The sequence below is a fragment of the Thalassophryne amazonica genome, chromosome 19 (genome assembly GCF_902500255.1).
Source record: "Thalassophryne amazonica chromosome 19, fThaAma1.1, whole genome shotgun sequence".
Lineage (NCBI taxonomy): Eukaryota > Metazoa > Chordata > Actinopteri > Batrachoidiformes > Batrachoididae > Thalassophryne > Thalassophryne amazonica.
Window position 1 is genome coordinate 31,061,598 of NC_047121.1, and position 25,121 is coordinate 31,086,718.

General features: G+C 40.9%; 2 protein-coding genes across 3 annotated transcripts; one reads left to right on the forward strand and one right to left on the reverse strand.

The window, feature by feature from the left end:
• Positions 1-676: 676 nt before the first annotated feature.
• Positions 677-17,952, reverse strand: psen1 (presenilin 1). Of its 2 annotated transcripts, none has more exons than XM_034159951.1 (11): positions 17,810-17,952; positions 16,713-16,797; positions 11,734-12,062; positions 11,287-11,428; positions 9,016-9,083; positions 8,658-8,878; positions 6,311-6,409; positions 5,993-6,085; positions 5,674-5,847; positions 1,555-1,673; positions 677-1,411 (listed from the first exon to the last, which is right to left on the reverse strand). In XM_034159951.1, the coding sequence occupies exons 2-11, from the start codon at positions 16,746-16,748 to the stop codon at positions 1,256-1,258; spliced, it is 1,437 nt and encodes a 478-aa protein (XP_034015842.1). In that variant the 5' UTR covers positions 16,749-16,797; positions 17,810-17,952; the 3' UTR covers positions 677-1,255. The 2 variants fall into 2 exon arrangements, with proteins under 2 accessions (XP_034015842.1, XP_034015841.1); XM_034159950.1 differs by having other exon boundaries at positions 11,734-12,065.
• Positions 17,953-18,067: 115 nt separating this feature from the next.
• LOC117501121 (enhancer of rudimentary homolog) lies at positions 18,068-24,987 on the forward strand. Its single transcript, XM_034159953.1, has 4 exons — positions 18,068-18,184; positions 19,413-19,500; positions 20,513-20,633; positions 24,704-24,987. Exons 1-4 carry the CDS (start codon positions 18,182-18,184, stop codon positions 24,804-24,806), a joined length of 315 nt encoding a protein of 104 aa, XP_034015844.1. The 5' UTR covers positions 18,068-18,181; the 3' UTR covers positions 24,807-24,987.
• Positions 24,988-25,121: the final 134 nt, after the last annotated feature.

Here is a 25,121-nt window from a genome sequence, read left to right on the forward strand (position 1 = left end):
TTGTTGAACTGCTCCAGGTGAATTGCTGTGAAGCAGGTAAGTCCGTGGTGTAAAATGTGATGTTTTTCCGTCCTGCAGTGACGCCTTCAGGCTGCCATGGTGATTCCAGCTGAATGTGGTTGGTCAACATACGGGCAAAAACATGGGGACTGGTGACTGAGAAAGCAGCCTTATAACAATACAAAATATCAAACAACTTTTGCACATCAGTAAAGTCCACTTGGCCAAAAAAATCCTGTTGAACATTAAACATTCGGAGGTGAAAGTGCTCCAGCTTTGGAGCTTTGGTTTCATCTTCTGAGCATCTAAAGTTTGACAAAATTTAAACCAAAACGACACTTCTATCTTTCTTTGTCGACACTTTTATCCATTTATGACAGCAGCCGTGAAAGCACACTGGTGACGGACAGCTTGTACACAAAAACTACACACTTACCAACCTACCAGAGGCAGGACAAAGTCACCATCAAGTCACTCTCAAGTCAGGAATCTGCAAGTGCCACGTCAAGTCATAATGACCACCAATTGTTTGCAAGCTGACTTGAGACTTGACTTGGACTTGCAGATTGATGACTTGAGAATGACTTAACAGTGACTTCACCTCTGCAACCTACGATCATCGTAACAATGACACAGCACTGTCTATTAGTTTGACAAAGGCCCATGTATCTTTAAATTGGGGGCATCAAAACAAACTTCACAGGAAAGACATTTGACCACCTCAAAGAACGGTGTCTCCTCAGCAGCTACTGCCGAGGTGTCCCTGAGCAAAGCCACCTTTGGGAAACCCCAGCTGCACCAGTAAAGCTGCTCAGTTGAGCTGAGTGTGTGTGGATATGACGCAGGTCACTGCTGAGAAAGAGCACTCATGCTTCCCGGTATCAAACCAAAACAGAACCATGAGCTCGGAACATCTGCACCCGGGAATGCTGAATAATACAACTGTTTGAAGATTAGGCCTCAAACTGAGCGATGTTCATCTCAAACTGTGGAAGTGTAGCAGAACTGTCTCAGATTGTCACATCCATTTTAAAAGGAAAAAAAAAAAATTAGGAACAGCTGTAATGAGGAATATTGTTTGTTCCCTTGTGCCAAAAATTGAAGGCAGAACAGAAGCAACATGGGTCTCATCATGAGTTTTAAAGAGGGGACACTGGCACCAGAATCACCGAGTGTCCCTCGAACATGGTGTAACCTCGCTCCCGCTGATGACAGAAGAGCCAACATGGGCTAGCATTATCACAGCAACATCCTGCTAAATGTAGAACTGGTGAAGCGCCAGCTTGTCCATGAAGGGCCGCACCAGGTTGTCTGTGGCGAAGTAGAAGACCAGGCCGAAAAAGATAGAGATGGGCAAAGCAGGAAGTGCTTTCTTGAAGATGGCGAGAAGGAGCAGGGTCAAACACAGGCCCTGTGGAAGCAGACGCAGTCAAAACAAAAACCACAAAGTTAAATAAAACTTATAAAATCGAGTGGATTTAGAAGATGTGCTGTGAGACACGCGAGGCTGCGGTGTCAGGTTTGACACCAAAATAAGCAGTTGTGGTTACTCACAATGAGGATGGCTACAAAACAAGCGAGCGTGGTGTTCCAGTCGCCGCTGGCAGCGGCAGAGGCCTTCCCCACCAGCATACTGTAGAAGATGAAATCACCAAGCCCCAGCTTGACGCCTCCTGAGAACACAGGAGGACACCACATTTAGGGTGGAGTTGATTCAAACAGGACTTTCGCTTCAGCTCTACATTCATAGAAACGTGTGCTCGACTGTAATTAGTGCACAAAAGGCGGTGCTGAGCACATATTTACTGGAGGCTTTATGTTACACTCCCCAAAATAGTGAAACCCAGTAATAATCACTTCCTAATCTACTGTCAGCCGCCAAATATACTCAAACTCTACAAACAACCTGTACGCACTATTTTCTCAGAAAAACAAATGCATAAAAACCTTCCAACAATGTTTTATGGGTTTATGAAAAAAATAAATGGAAATGTGATGATTACACTCTTAACGGATTAACAACTCCATGTAGGAAGCGACACATTCAAATTAAAAGCACTGGCCTACCGATGGGTGCCTCAATGCCATTCTGCACTGACCACAACATCAAATTATTCTGCATTGCAAACGGCTAATGAAAATGAAGAGATCAGATTTTATGAGTGACCACAGTAGAGGACAGAAATTTACTTCACATAAGGAAGGAACACCTGAGGAATATGTTTCACCTTTGTGGAGGACAGACCATGCATAGAGAATCTGAATGAAAAATTAACGGTGCAAGCAACGTTAGATACTAGTTGGCAAAGGGAACGGGGCTAACAGGAACCAAATGCAGACATGGTGCAAGACAATATGGGTGTCTTGTAGTTATTGCTCTGTCTGCACACTTTATGTAGGTGACCCTCCAGCCTTGTAGTAACTTGATAACTCAAAGATGTGAAAATGTAAATGGTACACAATAAAATGATGTGCAACTTCCTTTTGTGATCTTCCTGCAGTTATGTTTCTAATGGCTTTGTTTCTTTGAAACTGCACTACACTACCAGCCAAATGTTTGGATGCACTAGTTGTGGCATGAAACAAATAAACATCAAGGCTTTGCACATGCTAAATCACTGTCATGCACCTCCTGCGTGGTTGAGGTGACATGAACCAATGTCTGCGAATAAAACGGAAATGTTGGAAAAAATGATCTACTGTAGTCTTCAATGTTTCAATAAACAATATTTGAAAACCATAAAACTCCACTGTGATTCTTGCATTTACTTTGACCTCAGTTTCATTGCAGACACTATGAACATAATATGTTACATATTTGTTAATATACATCCACTCCTCTATTTAAGGCCTGCAACACATTCCAAAATAGTTGGGACGGGGACAATTTATTCTACATATAAGGATTAAATCGTCACTTTTAAAGCCAGTTTTCCTGATACATGTACATTTCCAAATCGATTAATATGTTTTAGACTTCATTTACATCAGTATTACTGCGTAGTATATCTGCGTTAGTAGGCCGTTCTGAAAAACTGAGTGTCCGTGGTGGAAGGAGACTAGTGAGTGAAGCCAACAAGATTAACATGGCAGCTCTGAAAGAGACTGATAAATTCTGTCAGTACATAAGAAGGCTGTTTCTGAAATCTGGACAGAACTGCTTTAGTTCCTGATGGGTGTTGAAGAATTATTAGTCATTAGAACTTCTGTTTGAGTTTTTGGGGCTTACAGGTATTCTTCTCTCTCACTCTTTACCCTGCATGATGGCTAAGTGGTAATAACAGGGCACTGTTTTCACTGGCGTATGTGACTATGGACAAGATAACTCAAAAACAGCTTAATAGATTTTCTTTAAACTTTGCAGGAATATTAATTTGATAGATATGTAGAGATGATTATTTTTTTTGGAGTAGTTTAATCAAAGGTCAAGCAAAACATGGTCTGAAACTTCCCAGCCACCCCCCACCCAACAACCAAAAAGCCTAGATGGATGATCTAAAGGGTATATTGATCAGTAAATGTAGTATGAATGAACTTATAATGAAGCCACACAGAAGTCATACATACTTAGAAACATAATAGACACTGCAAAATTTACAAGTACATTTGTTTCATCATGGAGTGTAGAGTGTGCAGCTCTGAGGCCTTTCATTGGTTAAAGTTCAGGTAGGACAAGTTTAAATGATCTTTAAGGTGTTTTTCTTTCTTTTTGGCACATTACATCAAGTACGAGGTCTATTAGAAAAGTATGCGACCTTCTTATTTTTTTAAAAAACCATATGGATTTGAATCACGTGTGATTGCGTCAGACAAGCTTGAACCCTCGCGCGCATGCGTGAGTTTTTTCATGCCTGTCGGTTGCGTCATTCACCTGTCAGCAGGCTTTGAGTGAGGTGTGGTCCACCCCTCTCGTCTATTTTTTTATTGCGAATAAATGTCTGAATTTTATGGGGATTAAACAGATTACAGAGTGTTACTGCCACTTTAAGGACTGCCCACAACTCCTGAGAGCGCGGCGCGCTCCCAGCCCCATCAACAGGCTGACACCCCGCTGGAACAACCAGATCATTTCCAACGTGAAAGCTTTGTTGATCCGGGACCTCGTCTGACTTTCACAAAAAGGCAGAAGATGTGGACATCAGCACTTTTGCGGCACATTCCACCATTACAGGAGTTTTTTTTCCATGGAAAGGTGGTTTTGTGCCGCGCAATGAATGGCTCCATGGCGCGGCACAAAACCACCTCTGTGTTGGTCTCACAGGACAGCTTTCAGGTGGATTTCAGACGGATTCCGGTTGCTTTCCAGTCGTGTGAATATCCGATTGTGATTGTGCATGAGCTGGACATGCCCAAACATGTCCTGGAAGGCTTCATCACAGCGTTGCTTTGCGCCATGCGGCTCCACTGTGACGCGCGGAACTCCTCCACACGTCTGTCTTAATGTGCCGAAAAAGTGCTGATGTCCACGTCTTTTCACAATTCCCGTGCTAGTCAGATGACATACCGGATCAAGACAGCGTCCAGTTTAAAAATAAACGGCACATTTCACTGTTACAGGAGTTTTTGTCATGGAAAGAGAAGCGGCTCCACCGCGCGTCACGGCAGAGCTGCATGGCGCAAAGAAACGCCGTGATGAAGCATCACAGGACATGTTTGGGCATGTCCAGCTCATGCACAATCACAATCGGATATTCACACGACTGGAAAGCAACCGGAATCCGTCTGAAATCCACCTGAAAGCCGTCCTGTGAGACCAACACGGAGGTGGTTTTGTGCCGCGTAATGAACGGCTCCGTGGCGCATCCCTCCGCTTCGTTTTCCATGAAAAAAACTCCTGTAACGGTGGAATGTGCCGAAAAAGTGCTGATGTCCACATTTTCTGCCTTTTTTTTGAAAGTCAGACGAGGTCCCGGATCAACAAAGCTTTCACGTTGGAAATGATCTGGTTGTTCCAGCGGGGTGTCAGCCTGTCGATGGGGGCTGGGAGCATACCGTACTCTCAGGAGTTGTGGGCAGTCCTTAAAGCGGCAGTAACACTCCGTAATCTGTTTAATCCCCATAAAATCGTCCCTCAAACCATATTAAATTTTCGAACGGTGTCCACCTGGAGGTCTCTCACAGTTTCTGGAAAGAAATTGATGCAGCAAAGCTCCAAATTGTTCATTTATTCACAATAAAAAATAGACGAGAGGGGTGGACCACACCTCACTCAAAGCCTGCTCACAGGCGAAAGATGCAACCGACAGGCATGAAAAAACTCACGCATGCGCACGAGGGTTCAAGCTTGTCTGACACAATCACACGTGATTCAAATCCATATGGTTTTTAAAAAAAATAATAATAATAAGGTCGGATACTTTTCTAATAGACCTCGTATTCTGTTTCAAGTCGAAGAACAACACAATACATCAAGTACGAAGAACAACACAAATTAACAAATACAATGTTCAAAAGAGTATTCAACACTAGATACAATATTCCACAGGGCTGTTACGTCAAAGTTTTTTTGAATTTGTAATGAAATAACTGCCAAATGCTGCTTCAAGCTGTTGTATTAGAGTTCATACTGCATACTTGAATGTGTATCATATAAAAACATTGAACATTAACACTGCTGAGAATTAACATTAACTAAATGTTCAAAATTAAAACCATTCTGGAATCTGCACTCACTCTCCTCGTCGTCCTCTTCAACGGGAGGCCGAGCGGAGGGCATCTGCTGGATCTCCTGTCTGGTCTCTGGTGTCGACTGCATTGGCCCCAGCTGGTGCTGCTGCTGGCTGACCCAGGATGGCGTGAAGCCGCCGTCATCCTGTGATGGACTGGAAGGAGCGGGAGAAGGCACAGCTGTAGAGAAGTGACACCGGTCAGACTAAACAACAATCACGCCGTTTGAATGAGTGTTTTAGAATCAATGAATGAATGAATCAGTAAGCCCCGACCTCACTGAGTAACCTCATTGAGTCATATAATCACACACACTCCCCCTTACCTTCTTGACTTTCTGTTTGAGGCTGTGCTGCTTTTGTAGAGTTCCTGTTTGGCTCGTCAACATCAGCCATGTTGACAAGCCACACCATAGTAGCTGAGAAAGAAGAAAGAGAGAGACCATGAAAAATTAGAACTAGTTAAGAAAAACCTATACATCAACAGTGTTGTGTTTTCAGTTTTCACACGATAGTGACAATTTTTTTTCTTCATTTGGGCTACTACATGATCTTTTCCTACTTGTTCAGCCATTTACGCTCCCAAATTTCTTTTAGAAAATAAAATCCTAATAGTTTAGCTGTTTAATTGTTGGCTGTCTTACAGGAGTAAATGAGAGCTGGAAAGATGGGTTCATTTCTCTCCTGAGCCGTCTCCACCAGGATCCTCAGGGGCCCTTTGGGGCAAAGCACCGCTAACAAATCTGTGAGATAACAGGGAAGAGATGTTAGTCATCAAACACAGGGGCCTTCGAGAGACCAAAAGCACCCACGACACTAGGACCAAGTTGAAACAAAGTTTCTGGTTCTGCATAGAACAGCAGTTATCAAACGTGATCCACAGGGACCACTAACCTGCAAATATCACATCTCTCCTGGCTCTAATCATAGCTTGTTAACTTAATCATGTGCATTCAGACAATGGTATGGACAGAGCACAATGAGATGGAGTATGTGCAGGTCAGGAGTTTCTGAAGACCACAACTGAAAAACGCTAGCCAAGAAGAATTAATATAAAGTTTATAGGCACAGTGACCAGGCCTGGTCATGAGAATGGACTTTTCTTTTTTGAAGATATTTCAGTAATGTTGATGGACAAACACAAAGACACAGCTGTGTTATGTCAACTGTCTTTCCAAATTTTGTTTGGGCTGAGGAAAACATATATTCATCAGAAAATCTGACAAATACCCATTTCAGGACCAGACAAGCTACAGACACTTTGCTGTACTTTTTACGTCACCTGAACCTGTTTTACGCTTTTGAATTAAAGCACATTTATTTTACTCTAAGAAGGCAGAATTCTCAGTTACCATGGCAGCTGGTATGGAAGGATACAACAACAAAATTAAGAGGACTGGCTTTGGTGTGTATTGTAACAGGTAAACAGTGCCAGCATGGGATTTTGGTTCAGATAAGCAGGAAGACACAATTCCAAATAAAGTGTTGATGCGAGTCGCCAATTCTGGGGGTGATCTACCAACAATGTGCCAATTAATGTACACAGGCACAAGTGGCTCTTAAAAACACAAACATCAGACGTCTGGAGAAAATATCCTGCAGTGTCTGTGGACCTGAACCTGGAAACACAGCTGGAAACTTGGATGTCTTTAAGCTGATTATTTCCTGTCCAAATGTATATTGATGAAAAGGTGACATGGAGTCTGACTGCACATCTGTACACAAACATCAACCTAAAAACAACAAACCCTATTAAGACATCATGTCTGTGGTCCATCCTCAGCCTTAATAAATCATGTTGCATGATTCATTTAAATACTCTACCTCAAAATATATTGCCTGAAAGAGAAACTCCCAGAAACGGACATGCAATAAGAGGCCAGCTGCAAAAATAACCTCAGCCACTTATCAATCATTAACTTCTCCCACCGTCTCCTTCCTAAATAAAAAAGTCGGTTTATTTTGATTGTTTTGTTCTTTTAAATAACACCAAGAGGGTTTGTGCTGGTGCAGTCAACTCTGTCTTTTCTGCAACATATCCAGTAACCTATTGTTTCATTTATTTTTTAACACTTATAATCACACAGACACTCAAAAGCACAACATGGCACCAAACTATTTAATTGTGCTCCATTTTCAGAAACATTTGACAAAAATAATCTTAATATTTTTCCCGCCAGCTCACTGGAGAAGTTGATGACTGAAAATCAAATTACATTTTGTTTCCAGCTCTGAGACGTTTAGCTGTGAAGTCTTACTCCAGTGAATGACAGAATGTCATTCATTGTAAATGACTCTTTATGTATAATTTTTTTGTGTTTTCCAGAATGAGCCCAAACACGTACACACACAGACAAGCATGGCAACACTATGTCACACACATTATGTTCATAACAGCAGAGAATGAGGAAAAACAATTTAGTGTCTGTGACTGATGTGCAATCTGATCTGGAAAAGTACTTGTGTAATTAATGCTTGTGTCTAGACTTTTCAACAAAATGAATGCGCAACAATCTCAACCTGTCAACAGCACTTCACAGGAATTAAACCACCATCTGCACTTGTACTGGGAGGGCCTTTCCTCCATTCATTTAACCCATCTCATTACTAGTTGTCTGCACTTGAACACAAGAAGCAGGTTACCATAGTGCTAGAATATTTAAATGTATCTGGGTGATTCTATGGTAACGGAATTACGGTGACAGGAAAATCTGGCCATATTTTAGCTCCCCATTAAAAATGTGCTCCGATTGTAACTCCCTTACCATAGAATCGCCCATCTATTAAATTATTTCACATATAATAATTAAAAAAGGATTTCCTTTTTTCTCAAATGGTGGAAAAATGTTCCCTTTGTTGCTGCAAAATGCTACTGAAGTGAAAAAACAAAACAATGAACACTGCTGTACACAGTCCCACAGTTTAGACTTCAGCTTTCTTCTTAAAATCACAGACGTAAGATAAGAAGGGAGGAATGTGAAGATGATTTACCATAGACAGATATAACGGCTAGGATGAGCCAGGCGGTCCACTCTGGCAGGTACTTGATGAAAACCAGAGCCATGAGAGCACTGATCATGATGAGGTAGGCCTGCTGGAGCCGAAGTGGTCCTTTCCAATGAATGCAGATCATACCTACCACGCCAAAGTTCCAAATGACCACTGCTATGGTGAAGTAGTCCATGGCTACATTATAGGTCTTAAAAACCTCCCTGTTGGAAGGAGCAGTCAAAGTCCAACCTTTATAATAAAAACTGAGCACATATATCTAGAATATAAAATGTTTAGAACAAAAATTTGGTATCTCTGGCTCAATGGAAATACAACACTGTTGAGCAATGTGACATACTTGAGGTAGATGAATGAGAAGAAAAACAGCAGGAGGAGAGAGGAGACGAACAGCCAGCCTTGGATCACCTGCAAAGATGAGAACTGTAGGTCTCGATGGGCATCAATGTGTCAATAAATAAATAAATAATGTTATTGTAACACAGCATTAGATTTAACATGTTCTTGCACAAGGACTATGTGGCACTGCAATGTAGTGAATGGATGAGACATCTCTTCCAACATTGCATGGAGGTCTGGGACAGTGCCTAAGGAGTGGCACAGTGGGGTGGTGGTCCCCATATATAAAATATAACGCCATGTTAAAATACCTTTGAACGTTTGAGCATAAAAATAGAAAACAGAACGTGATCTTCTGACCTCTTAAAATAGGTCAAGGTTAGCCATCTTTGAACTTGTCCAAGGTCTGTGTCCCAAGAATGCTCCCTGTCAATGTGAAGACCCTGTCAGCAATAGCACTGGACTTATGCTGAGCACAGACTGACGGAAAGATAGACGGACATATTTTGACCTCAGGTAAAAAGGGAACCAGAGAGTGTGTGCCATTTACAGGGGCATCACACTACTGAGCCTCCCTGGTAAAGTCTACTCCAAGGTGCTGGAAAGGAGGGTTCAGCCAATAATTGAACCTCTGACTGAAGAGGAACAATGCGGGTTCCGTCTTGGCTGTGACCTCCAGCACTCACTGGGTTGGTTCGTAGCTGAGTGTGAAGCAGCTGGGATGAGGATCAGCACCTCTAATGCTGAGGCCATGGTTCTCAGCAGGAAGCTGATGGATTGCCTACTCCGGGTAAGGAATGAAGTGTTGCCCCAAGTGAAGGAGTTCTAGTGCCTCGGGGTCTTGTTCACGAGTGAGCGGACAATGGAGCGTGAGGCTGGCCAGAGAATTGGCACAGCAGGAACGGTACTGCATTCGCTCTACTGTACTGTTGTGATGGAAAGGGAACTGAGCCAAAACGCGAAGCTCTCAATCTACTGGTCAATCTTCATTCCTACTACCACCTATTGTCATGAGGATTGGATCATGACTGAAAAATCTAGATCATAGATACAAGCAGCCAAAATGGGTTTCCTCAGGAGGGTGGCTGGTGTCTCCCTTGGAGACAGGGTGAGAAGCTCGGTCATTCGTGAGGACCTTGGAGAAGAGCCACTGCTCCTTCGTGTGGAAAAGGAGCCAGCTGAGGTGGTTCGGGCGTCTGGTAAGGATGCCTCCTGGGCGCCTCCCTAAGGAGGTGTTCCAGCCACATCCACCCGGGAGGAGACTCCAGGGAAGACCTAGGACTAGGTGGAGAGATTATATTTCCACACTGGCCTGGGAATGCCTCGGGGTCCCCTGCTGGAGCTTTTGCCCCCTGCGAAGGGTACCATCTTAGAAATGGTACTGGATGAGAACTGAGACATGGGAATGGAATTTTGTGACTGTGGTGTGGCATCGCTCCAACTGATACATAAAACCATCCAGAGTAGCTCACATGTGCACGAGGGTGTGTGTGTGTGTGTGTGTGTGTGAGTGAGTGAGTGAGTGAGTGAGTGAGTGAGTGAGTGAGTGAGTGAGTGAGTGAGTGAGTGAGTGAGTGAGAGAGAGAGAGAGATCTTTACCTCATTGCAGTGGTCAATTTTACAGTATACCAGATTTTATTTTATTTTTTTTAAACATATATCAATTTGTTTTTCCTCTTTTGGCTGCCCTAGTCATATGAGATCACAACAGCAGATTCGCTACAGCTCCGCGGTGTTTGGCCCAATTTAAGTTCTATATGCTCACAGCTCCTAGTGTTCCCAAGTCTCTCAAACAAGTACTATTCAGGATTTACTCTGCTTCACTTCTGAGACCTGATGGGATCAGATGTGTAGAAAGGAGCATGGATACAGCTGGGCAGCATGTTTTTAGCTCTGTTGCCTCACAGCAAGAAGGTCCTGGGTTTGCTTCTCACCTGTGCTTTTCTGTGTGGCATTTGCTCTGGCTTCCTCCCACTTCTAAAGACATGTAGACACATCTGTGTATATGAGGCCCCTGCCTCTCGCCCTATGGCTGCTGGGATAGGCTCAAGTTCCCAGGTAATCCTCAACTCTAACAAGCTGGTATATAAAATGAATGAATGGATACAGCTTCTAAGTGCATCAATGAATACTATGACTACAACCCCACCCTCCCAAAAAGGTGCATCAGCAGCTTTTAAAGCTGCCTGACAAAGCACTTATTATTATTATATGGTTTACAGATTATGTTTCATGATGAAGGAGCATCCAACATATATTTAGGGGGTCGTACCTTATAGCAACGGTATTTGTATAAGAGAACCAGAACCAATGTCATGACGATGATCACAGTGATCATGATGGTGGCATTAAGGATGGAGTTGACGGCTCTCTGTGCTACTGTGTCTGTATCTTCTGGGAATGGTGTGTAGATCCTGTGGGCAACATTACAAATGCAGTTTAGCTCAAAAGCAAACAGAAAATATTAATACAAGGAAAACACACTTGTTGAGATCACTATATCATGCATGGTTACAGTTATGGATAATGTACCCTCAAGATGTGACACTACTCTCTTGGCATTCCACCTACATACAAGCACAACATATATTGCATTATCTCCACCTAGTGGCACAACTACTGCATTGCATTTCATTCAAACAGCAAGTAACCTCTGAATATAATGCAAGTTCGATTTCCCGTTCATCACTGTTCATCCTATAAGAACCATCACACTTACAGTCTCTGTCCATCATTCTGGGTGTAAAAGCTGACGGACTTTATAGTTGCCACGACCACCACCATGCACAGAGTCACAGGAACAAAGAGCATGATGACATGCTTGGCCCCATATTTCAAGGTCAACTCTTCATCGTCGTCCTCCTCATTCTCCACCAGGCGTGGGGGCTGTGTGGTAGGCGGCTGGCCATTCTGTTCTGGTCCACTACTGCCACCACCTCCACCATTGCGTCTAGCTCCTGAACTGCCTCTGGACCGCGCTCCGATCCCGCCAGTCTCCTGCGGCTGTGAACTGGGTTGTGGCACCTGGTTGGCCTGCTGTTGGTCCTGCTGCTGTGAGAGATAAATCCACTTAATACAAGATATGCAGATGGATGACAGTTTAGATACAATAATAAGAGGCTTCAGCGTGCAGCAAACAATCAGCCTTGTTGTCCCAAGGAAGGGGCTATATGTTGACATTTTCAGATTCAGAACATCCCAAAGAATGTCCACATAGGTTTTAGTGTCAATATTTTTATCAATAAAAGGAAGCTTTATTTTCATCCCTCCTGTGTACATGTTAATACCACTTAAAGTTTTGACTAAGCTGTTGAGCGCTATATGTCAGAAACAGCATGCTTTTGTCTTCCCTTCACACATTAAGAGCCATCTGTAATGACCGAACATAATGTAGCTGTATCTGCCCATGGATTTGCATACCGTATCGGCATGCTGGAACAGCCAGAGCATTCTGTGTGAAATTGTGCCTGAAAAGGGGATGGGTGGAGCCACAAGCACACGGTCAATATTACATTTGTCAAAATGCCCACCCCTGCTTATATTTCAATATTTCACATTGTCATGTGACTACTACTGATTTATATTAGTAGAGAAGCTTGAGTCTTCGACTGGACTGGGTTGCTTGACGCGAGGACGTTTCGCTTCAAATCGCAGAAGCTTCCTCGGCTAAAATTCTTGCTCTGGTGGTCTGACTTCTGTCTTGACTCTTGTAGAGAAGAATAATCAAGAAGTCACAAAAGCTGGAGTTTTAAACCTAACCAGACCCCTTCTACCGAGAGGCAGACTGCTATAGGCTGGTGACTAAACAATAGCTCTAATTAGCACCTATTGTGCTCTAGTTAGCACCCTCCTAATGACAGGGCAGCTGTCCCTCTCCTGATGGCTCCCTTGACAACTCTGCTGATGACGTGAATCACTCATTACCATGAACAAAAGACTGAAACTGCTTTGCTCTGAGTACCCCATTGTAAACAGGAGATAAAGTGTGTCTCAGACCCCCTCCCCGGTTAAGGCTGGGTTTCAAACGTTTCACAAAGAATGCCTCCTTGACCCCTCTCTCAAACCATTTCTTCTCTCTGGCTAATATTTTAACTTCCTTGTCCTCAAACGTGTGGTTAGTGTCTTTAAGGTGGAGATGAACTGCAGCTGCCCTGTCATTAGGAGGGTGCTAACTAAAGCACAATAGGTGCTAATTAGAGCTATTGTTTAGTCACCAGCCTATAGCAGTCTGCCTCTCGGTAGAAGGGGTCTGGTTAGGTTTAAAACTCCAGCTTTTGTGACTTCTTGATTATTCTTCTCTACAAGAGTCAAGACAGAAGTCAGACCACCAGAGCAAGAATTTTAGCTGAGGAAGCTTCTGCGATTTGAAGCGAAACGTCCTCGCATCAAGCAACCCAGTCCAGTCGAAGACTCAAGCTTCTCTACTATGGAAACCACCTGGACAACTGAGAGCCTACACAGAAATACTGATTTATTTATATATATATATATATATATATATATATATATATATATATATATATATATATATATATATATATATATATATATATATATATATATATATATATATATATATATATATATAAAAACATTGCCTGCATGTGTAAAATAACAGGGCTCTCCCTAAGCAATGGAATAATGCCACAGCACCATCTTGTTTCAATCTCAGTGCAATCATGCCGATTTTAAATATTGGGTGTTCACTCTGTCTTCTCAGGTAATTTTGCTTAAATTTATCGATTTGCAGCCACGCAAGTGATTTCTCTCATCTCCATTGCTTTCCTGTGTAATTTCGTAAAGCACACATGTTGCAATGATTTCAACATGCAAGACTTGCATGACATTGGTTTGGTTCTGCCACTCAAAAAAAAAAAAGCACCGTTATTGGTGGACTATCCAATATCACGCAAAGGTTTAAAAGCACCATGTCTGCAGGGAAAGTTCACAAACATCAGCTCTGGTCACTGAATTATGACAAAGCGCACGTAGCACAGAAACGCTGTGGATCAGAGGACTATTTTGTTAGGTTTTTTTTGCACCATCTCTGGCTGTAACCACCATGCATAAAAAGGAGAACTGTCGCAACATCCAGCATGCTGTGGTCAACGACCACAAGCGGGGAGGGGGGCGTGTCAAGTAGTGCTGAGATGGAAGAAAATCTCACCATGAATAAAGACACTTTTGTTGAGAAAACAGTAGAACGCTCAAAATCCCCCCCCCCCCCCCCCCCCAATAAGATTGAATAGATTTTATATGATGAGTATATGTAATTTCTGTTCATACAAATTTTCAACTCTATGATGGCTTTAGGCAAAATTATCGAAAAGTTTCAGCGGGTTGAACTTTTTCTGCTTAGTTTTTATAACTCAAATTTATTAGTGTGTAAAAAAAAAAAAAAAAAAAAAAAAAAAAAAAAAAAAGTATAAAAAGCACACATCAAACAAACAGAACAATAAAATAAATAAACAAGATCAATACATGTAAGTTTATTTTATTTATTGTTTAATCATTTATTCATTCAATTCGTGGGCAACAAAAACAGAATCTCTTTTTTCAGATGATGTTTTTCACGTCTCTTCTGCACCTGAACGAAATGGCTTCCACTGGTATTTGAAGATGGCAAAGTGCTGGAGCTTCTCTTGCCCCCCGTACCAGAGTGCCATTGTGCTCTAAATTTCTGGGAAGCGCACTGAACAATTATTAAATTTAATAATGATAATAATAATAATAATAATAACTCTCCATTAAAACAACACTTACTGTGGGTCACCCAGTATATTTCCGAAACTCAGGAAAGACCAGTGCACACTGATGTCATGACAGGTGATGCAGAAGCAACAAGAACAACCATCTGAAAACTTTTTTTTTTTTTTTATTTGCTTTTTACTATGTGTTGGGGTGTTAAGGTGGTGGCCAAGTGGTTAGTGTGCTTGGTTTCAGTGCAGAAGGTTCCGGGTTCAAACTCCACCCCTGCCACATTTCTCCATGTGATGTGGAGTTGCATCAGGTAGGGCATCCGGTGTAAAACTTGTGCCAATTCAACATGCAGATCCACTTCGGATTTGCTGTGGCGACACCGAGTGCAAAACAAGGGAGCAGCCGAAGGAACTTAGTTAAAAAAAATTTAAAAAAAAAAGTATGTGTTGGGGTCACAAAATATATTTAATTTAGGGTGGACATTTAAGAAACTGTCATTGCTATGGTAGATATGAAATGCTTTAACTGGACACATAAGCATTTGTTTTTTGTATTGTGACTGGCCAATGGCCTAGGGCTGATATGGTGCAACTGCGTATTGTCCTTAATTTGATTTTCGCTGGACATTTTTATTAACTTACCCACTCATGCATGTGTGAGCTACCAATTGTAAAAAATGTAACTGCAGTTACCTCACTGCATGTTGCCACAGGTTGAGAAGCCATGTGGGTGTGAAAACCAGAGATTTTTTTTAACCAAGTCTGGTTAAAGAATTTGCCATGTTGACAGCTACTTTTCACTACATGTTCTGGAGTATTATGTCATTATGCCTACAGGTGAGCTATATTCATCCTGCAGATTTGTTTTTGATGGGAAAAGGTTGATAAATTGCATAAGTATTACATTAAACTATATCAGACCTTCCTTGTTTGCATTTTATTGTGAACCTGGCACATTTACAAGGACTAGCCCTGTTAATAACGGCACTTAATCCCTATCCCCAAAGATCTATCCTGTCAGGACAAAATAAAGAGTCATATATCAAGGAAAGTGAACTAAAAATGATAGACAATTGCCAAGCAAGACAAGACATGCAGCAGACCAGAAATGTAGCAATCTCTTCACGTAATAGACTAGTAACTCCACAGACTGTTCTGAAAAGAGCAGAGGAAAAAGAAAAAAAAAAAAAAAAACAGCTGTAACTCTTCAACAGACTGTTGCATAAAATGATTTCACTGTGCAGTAACCTGCATGTTTCTCAATCCTGGGCAGAGGGCCAATTTTGATTCCCAAGACACAGCAAACATAGATTACTGAATCAAGCTGATCACTTAATACGGTAATACTGCAGCAGAATATGAAACTGTGCTAAAAGTCCTTTCTAAGCGCACATCTGCCTGAATGGCAGGATCGCAGTGAGACAGCTGGTCCTCAATGGGCCTGACTGATCACAAATTTGTGATCAAGAAAAAAGAAAACATGTTATGGTGGCTCCCAGATGTGAAGATGTTTATGAAATGTTAAGGCACTGAAGTGGACACACACACACACACATACAAAGACAGCACTATGGATTGGAAACTATTACAATAAAGGAGGACTTTGACTCATCTTGGAAGGTCAAGCCCATATTTACAGGAAACAAAATGCAGAAATAATCAATGATTCAAAGTATCAAGAATTTTCTTCAGCTGTTTACTTGTGTCACAGACTGTTAGTATGCAAATTAGAACTTCATTATTCTGCCTGTGGTACTTATTACCTGAATCTGTCTGTGGTACTTACTTGCTGAACAATCACTGATGCTTCTCTCTGTCATTGACAACTGCACCATTTTGAATTTCATGCTGCACATTCAGTCACAGGAAAATCACTATGAAATAGATAACTGCTACTGGACTGACACTGAAATACTGGGTTGCACATAACTAAAATGTTAAGTAATCATTAGTCCATAGATGAATGAGAACAGAGCGACAGTGAGCCTTTTATACTGACCATATTGTTTTCGATATCCCCTGCATTGTTTGCCATGGTTGGCTCGGTAGTTACTTGTCCTCACATGCAAACCAAATCCTTTGTCCTTGGTAAAAGAGAACAAAAAACACTAATTGGTGTATTGCACACTGTAAAATAAATCAGAATGTAATATAACAAAAGAAATCACAAAGTTAATTCACTGCAGTAGCAGCTATGCTTAGAATAAAACAGAAATCAGTTAAAAACTACAACAGACTCCAAAAGTGTTTATGTAGATTAATGTTTAAATAAAAAAGAAAAACCATGTATGATGATTAACAGTGGTGAAACAAGGCAGATAACGTCTTCATATAACAATAGAAACATACTCTGTCTCTCGTCTTTCATTCAACACTATACCCACAAAAAGATGGTGACATTTGGTACACATACTGGGGACAGTCCTGTCTTTATTTTCACAGCATTTCATGTCTGCATCTGCAGCACTGTGGTTGATTAATTGATTTTATTTAGTAAAATTCAAAGGATAACACAAGAAAGTGACAAATACACTCATTTCCATTGTGGTGTCACCAAAGGCTCAACTTTTGGCACGCTCACCCCTTGGATCAAGCTGACTTTAATGAATACCACATTTTCCAACATATTGGATGTGTTACAAAAGTAATAAAAAAAAAAATCCCAATCACTGCTGGACTGCGGAATGACTCACTTCGTTCTGAGAAAACGAAACGTAATGAACATACGTTGTTTTACATATTAAATATTCATAGTACTGATCATTAAAAAAGTCGACAGACCAATCGTTAGTGGTATTCAGAATTTTAACGATTCCCTCATTAGAAATTCAATTTGGTGTTGCTGATGGAAAATTCACGAGAAACTCAAATGTGATTTCGCGCGCGCGCATACACACACCCATATACATATATATAAACACTCTTCTAAAAAAAAAATCAGCGGAGTTAACCACAGATAGTTGACCGCTAAACCAGCTAGTTAGCCAAACCAATTAACTGCGGCCGCGTCGGTTAGCTAGCGCTAACACCAAGTATATTATAGAACTTAAACCAAACACAGTCAATGAATAAAATCGTCATTGTGGTGAATCTTACCTACCGTGTGATTTATTAGATTGTTGTTGCTGAGGAGGAGGTGTAAACCGGACACTTGCTCTTCTTTGTTGCTCCTGTCGCCTCCTTCCTGACTCCTCACACAGACCCGAGGAGCGTTCACGATTAAAAATATGTTCGCCAAAGAGTAAAATGTAAGAAGTAAACACACACAGATCATTTAAATGAACAAATGCGGTGTGAGCCTCATTTGGTTGACTCCTAAAATAAAAAATGAGTCTCAAAACCTTTTAGTTTGGCTTTTGGTGGGTTGTCCTTCCGGTGTGAAAGGTCAAACGCACGTCCGAGAAGGCAAGAAGAAGCGAGGAGCGAAGAAAAACATCCCCTGAAATTTGTTAAAAGCTGTTTAATAATATGGTTAGTATCCGTTTTCGTTGCGTTTTATAGTTTATATTGTTGTTCATCACAGTCTATTAAGAGTTAAAGCATGTGTGTTTGTAATACAGAACAGATGTTTGATAATGTGCGTGCTAATGTTAGCGTCTTGCTAGCACACGTAAATAAAGGTTTATTAAGGATTTTATATTGGTTAGTTCTCGTTTGATTCTGACGTAAAATACTAGTATTGTTATTTAGCTAAACTAACTGCCAAATAGTCCTTATCATTCTTTGACGTTTTATTTGAATCTCGTCCCTACATTTAAATATAATTTATTACATTAGTGAAGTGGATGATGGGGTGGTGGTGACCAAGTGGTTAATGCGCTTGGTTTCAGTTCGGCCATGCGGTGTGAACCATGAAGCTTTTCTCCCACAAACTACACAAGTAAATTAAGTCTGGAACAAAAAGTATCTCAAACAATGCAATGTTGTAGATAACACATACACAGGATTGTTTTCTTAAATGATACGTCACTGAAAGTGACACGCTGTGTCACTTCTTATTTATCTAATATTTAATCAATTTTCAGTCAGTATCAGAGTAGGTTGAGTCCGGTCAACTGAACTTATTTATTTGAAAACATTTCACTCTTATTCCAGAAAACCTTCAGTAGTTCTTGTTGGGGTAGTGAGAGACCCAAATATTTATCCTGTATTGGGTGGCTGGTGTCACAGTGATATCAAGAATGTTGTTAAAAGAGTTTTGAGCATGTCCAACAACACTGCGATTTAAACGGTACATAATCTGAGTGCAAAGCAAGGTACAAAGTGTAAAGGGACTGTATTAGTCACGGGTTTGTTTTTGGCATGACATGAAATAAACCAATCAGGTAAGCACTGAACCTGGTGCATTGATATTTAGACAGCAGACTCAAGTGAGGTTTTCTGGTGAGTTTCCAGATCTGTGTGTAACACAGTGCCTCAGTGGAGAGCATATTTTCTTTCACCGAAACATCAAATCTAGGCTTGCATCTCAGATGTATCTTCTGGCAAATTGTCGTTGAACTTTGAGGTCTTCTTTTTAAGAAAATCCTCCTCTGTATGACTTCATTGTGAAGCTTTATAACTGGGGATACAAAATGCAAAACATGCACTATGCACAATTTCTCCAGTCACAGCCACAGAAGTCTATAACTTCTGGGTTGTCTGGGTGTCTTGGTGGCTTTCCTCACTGTTTTTCTTCTTGCACTAATTTGTTTTTCAGTCCCACACCATCCTGCTGGTGCAGCCCACCAAGAGGCCTGAGGGAAGGACGTACGCCGATTATGAATCAGTCAATGAGTGTATGGAAGGTAAACTCTTGGTGTTGATTCTGTACAGTGTGGATTTGTTTACAGTTTTCTGTTGTCACATATCAGCATGATAGTTGTTCTGTGTGAAACAGCAAACATTATAAATACAAGTATATTATATCATATGATTGTCTGAAGTAGGCATCTCTCAAAAACGGAATTACTGTGCAAGAAGGAGCTTAGTGAGGAAAGACACCTGTGACAACTCTGAAGGACTTTTAGGCTTCACTGGATGTGGTTGGAGAATCTAGAGATTGTGCAAGTTTTGTCTGCTGTGTCGCCGGTCATAGCTTCATGGTGAAGTGGGCCAGAGAAGGACTTTCACATAAGAACCCCCTCAAATCAAATCTGTGATCAAGTCTCCGATGTCCGCTACATCGTAGCGGACTGTACATTGCAGGACCTCTCAAACTAGTTAAAAAAAAAAAAAGAAAGAAAGAAAAGAAAACCCTGCCACTTACACTCGGGACAATACTGTACCCGTTGACTTCTAGTTTAGGCTGTCAAAAAGGCGATTGTCTCTAGATACAAGATACATCTGCCTGCATACTGTGGAGACAAAAAACGAGGAGGCCATCAAATAGCATTAATAAATAAAGATTAAACTAAATTAGTAAGCTGCCAAAGTTAGTAGCCAGTTGTGGGTTGGTGGGTAGAACCCTGGTACTAACTAAAATGTATTAATTTATTTTATAAAACTAAATTTTTTTATTGTTACAAAAGTTTTTCCTTTTGTAACAATAAAAAAACCTTCTTGACATTTTCCTCACACCATTTGTTTAACATGTGCACCACATGGGATGGGTGACTCCAGTTTTGGGAAATAACATCTTAAAACATCAGCTGAGAATTTATTTAAACAGGTCTTGACTGCAAATTTAATTAAACTGTGTTCATCTGGCAATTTACTGCAAGCACAATAGTGAAGAAAATTTCCACCCAGGTGAAAAAGTTTTATCGGGTTTCAGTTTTAACATGATTGAGCTTGACGTGTTTTGTGTCCCTGGCACAGGTGTTTGTAAGATGTATGAGGAGCACTTAAAGAGAATGAACCCCAACAGTCCATCGATAACGTACGACATCAGCCAGCTCTTCGACTTCATTGACGACCTGGCTGACCTCAGCTGTTTGGTGTAAGTTTGACACAGCAGATTTGGGTGTTTGGTATTTCTAAGGAACATGACTGTTCAGAGCGATTGCTGCTGCTTCCTGTTCATATCAAAGGGCAGCCACATATGGTCATGTTGGTACACCCTGGTTTAGGCTACCAGCCTTATCGTAGGGCCGACACACATAGACAAATTTACACTCCCACTCACACCTGTAGTTAAATTAGTCAACTCAGCTGATGCTTCGTTGAATGGTAAATTAAATATTCTCTCCATTGCACTCATAAGCATTAATTTGTATTGTTATAACGTGAGGACTGGAGTCACAGTCACATCTTCTGTATGAAATGGGGGGGTGGGGTACTGACTCAGAGTTAGTATTGCCTGGTTTTCGAAGTCGAAATGTTTCATGCTCTTGTTTTTGGCAGTCTTCAATCTGGTGTTTTTCTGAACAGTGTCATACAGTTTGATTTGATTAGCAATAAAAAATAAAATATGAATTACAGATGCAGTATATTTCATGTTGGTGTAACAGAAATAACTGAAAAGATGTTTGAATATATTTGTTTATTATTGATTAAAATTACAATATGAGGAGCTGTTTCAGAGGCAATCCCTGCCCCCTTCCATTTGGGTGGTTCAATAAATTCACCATGCAATCAATACGTAATAAAAAAAATGTTTACTGTTTGCATTTTTCATTTATACATGCTCAGCTAAGCCTGTAAACAAAATAATAAGAACACAGTTGTTATTCGTTATCCTGTCAAAAACCACAACTAAAAATAAATCAAATAAATACTAGGTTTGATGATGTACTCTCACTTTCATTAGTTGACAGTGAAATCTGAATGTTTACACAACATTACCTCCAGCTTCATAAATGTGCCCCTCAAAGCACACTAGTTCTGTCCCTCTTGGAATCAAATGTCTTAATTAGTTGCTGAACACTTGATCTTGACTTATTTCTTACAGAGCTTCTGATTTGTTTTTAGTATCTACTGTGGATGAAAGTTTTCACACATGTACTTTTGCACCTTTGCACCTTTATTGTAAACAGATGTGGGCTGTGTTTACGAATACACAGCAAAAATAGGTCAATAAGAGATACTAGGCCCATAGATGAGGGTGGTTTCACGAGGAAACCTTTGTATTAAGGCCAAATGAACTGATGGCACGAAAAAATACACATTGTAGGAAGTGATTGGAAAATTTAAGTGGACTTCATTTATATAGCACTTTTCCATCTGCATCACACGCTCAAAGCGCTGGATACCTTTAATGTGCTTTGAGGAACCTTTAAGAAAAGGTTTTTACAAGAATCCATTATTAAGATTACTTGAGTTATCTTCTGAAGCTGTATTTTCTGGACTATGTCACACTGGAGTATTCATCACTTCTGTTCAAAAATGCATCATGAAGAGAGAAAAACATGAGGCATACCTGTCTATTGGCTGCATTCATGCAACAAGAAGCAAAATGAATTAAGCCAGTGCATTATTTATTTAAAATGCAAACACCAAGTTGGCATGCTGTAGATAACAGGCTAATTAATGTTATTGTATGAGGTACAAATAACTCAAGTAAACTGCTTCATTTGGCCACTGCAAAGATTGGTCATAAGTGGGGTAAATGTGTGCATTATTGATAACACATACACTGCATTAAGCCCCTTTCACACCGAGCCTGCTTTGAGTTGCATCATGCGGCATCATGACTACTCCAAGTTGATGCAACATAGTGCTAAGTTGATGCAGCCTAACGCCACAATACCATGAGGGACGCAAAGGGCGACACGAAATGGACACAAAAAAAAAAAAAATTAAACATGTTTAATTTTTTTTCTGTCGAGCACAGGACGCAGGAAAGTAGTAGTTTTCTCACAAGTTGAGGCAACTTAACTGTACTTAATGTGACTGCCACACCCACACAATATAACGCTACCCGACGCCAATTTGTGATTCCTGTTGTGCTCCATTGTTGCTGAGCTATAAATCATGCAGGATTGTTGTCAAACTTTTTATACCGTGTACACAATGTAGTAAAACTACACCGGTCAAAGAACACGTGAACATTCATTCATTCATTCATCTTCTACCGCTTAGTCCAATTAAGAGTCACGGGGGGCTGGAGCCTATCCCAGCAGCCACAGAGCGTGAAGCAGGGTACACCCAGGACAGGACGCCAGTCTGTCGCAGGGCCACAAACAAACACAGACACACACCTACGGACAATTTAATGATTCCAATCCACCTAACCCGCATGTCTTTGGAAGAGGGAGGAAACCGGAGCACCCGGAGGAAACCCACGCAAACACGGGGAGAACATGCAAACTCCACACAGAAAGACCACGGGAATTGAACCCACGACATCCTCACTGTGAGGCAACAGTGCTAACCACTAAGCCACCATGCTGCCCACATGTGAACAATTAAAAGAAAAAAAAATGCTCATTTACAGCCTGCGGCTGCAGCTTCTCGTGCTCACGATTGTGTTAAATAAAGTCCGTCCTGCTCACAGACAGATTGCCAGCGTCAGGATGTCCACATCGAACGCCGGCTGCAGCTCTGCAGTCACAGGAAGAATGATAAACTAACAGAAACCAGAGCGCACACCTGCAGTGGTGCACAAGAAGAAATATAAACTAGAATAGAAATCAGAGCGCACACCTGCTCATTACAGTCTGGCTGCAGCTCCTCTGCGCTCTCATATCTTCAAGCTTCTCACCCCCTGCTGCGCGCAACTGACAGACATTCCTGCGTTATTAGCTACACAGCATACGCAACTCAAAGCAGGCCTGGTGTGAAAGGGGCTTTAGTGAGCAGAAGCTAATAGGTTAATTAATGTTGTAAAGCACAGACACCTTGAGTCCACTCCTTGTTTCCACTGAACAAATGATTATAGATTAAATAAACATGTTAGAGATCTGAAACTAATGGGCTAGTTCATGTTACTGTGCGAGGTACAAACAACGCAGGTATGTTGCTTATTGTTGCCACTGTACAGACAGTCATAAATTAGGTAAATGTGCAGTAAAATTGTTTAAAAACTTTTGTAAGATAACATTATCGTAGCCTAGCTGACCTGTCATTGCTTTTTTTGTTGTTGTCACACAGTCTAAACAAATGTTGTGCAGAGAAATATAAAGGTTATATGCCATCCTTTTATTCCATAACGTCTTTCAGGTTGAGAGCATGATTATTAAATTCACTTGTTTATAAGTCAAATATCTTTCTTATACAGAGCTTCTGCTTTTTTCCTCTTAATTTTCTTTTTGTTTTATAGTATTTGGTATCCAGCTTAATAGTGCGTTCCTGCCACCTTCTGCTCCAGAGTGTGAATCCCAGTACATCTTTCAGTGTACAGGAGCAACTTGTCATGCATATAGACAGTCCCATAGATCCATAAATGACAATGCCACTTCAGAATATAAGTCACAGGACCTCCTAAACAGTAAAAAGCAAAAAATGTGTAGTCTGGAAAATATGTGTAGTTGTGTCTGTGTGTGTATATATATATATATATATATATATATATATATATATATATATATATATATATATATATATATATATATGTGTGTGTGTGTGCAGACAAGATATAGACATGGTGGTGGTGAAGAAATCTGAATGATCTCTTTCACTGACATTTGCATGTTCTTCTACTCTTAGTTTTGCTGTCACCCATTATTATTTTTATAATTAGTGCAGAAAATGGCTGGAAAAGATGAAGCAAATGTATTAAGAAGGGGAAAGCCACTCTGCTGAAGTGCCCTTCAGCAAATCCCAAGTCAGCTCGTAAAGGTCTGACCAGGAACTCATTGAAAAGACAAAGAGAAGACAATGCACATCCTGTTTTTGTTGTTTCATGGTGCATATGGTGACAAAATCTTGATGGTCTCCATAGAATCATCATTCATTTTCTGTACCTGCTTATATGAGCTGGAACCTATCCCAACAGTCACAGGGGCAAGAGGCAGGGTACACCATGGATAGGATGCCAGTCTATCACAGGGCGGTCTACATAAATTGTTATGCATTAAAGACTGCGATCAAAGCAGCTGAGCCAGAATCTTTGTGCATGTCTTACCTCAGGTACCGTGCCGACACGCAGACATACCAGCCATACAACAAGGACTGGATCAAAGAGAAGATCTACGTGCTGCTCCGCCGTCAGGCCCAGCAATCGGGAAAGTGAAGCCACTGTGGGCTGGTTGAATGGATGGATGGATGTTGGGTGTTTTTTTTCTCTCTCCCTCTCTCTATCTGTAACTTTTGTTCAAAGGGTTTTTTTTAAGTTTGCAAAAAGTTTTCCTTCTATCATGAGCCGCATGGATGTTTTCTATAATGTGACTGAATAAACATTTCCTTAAAATAAAGCTTTGTGTTTTTGTGGACTTCTTAAAATGTCATCGCGTAAAATGTATTTGCACTTTGATCATCATATAATTTTTTAGGAGTGATGGTTTTTATAACACGCGTCAGGAGGGGAATAAAGTTTTGGAGTGATTGG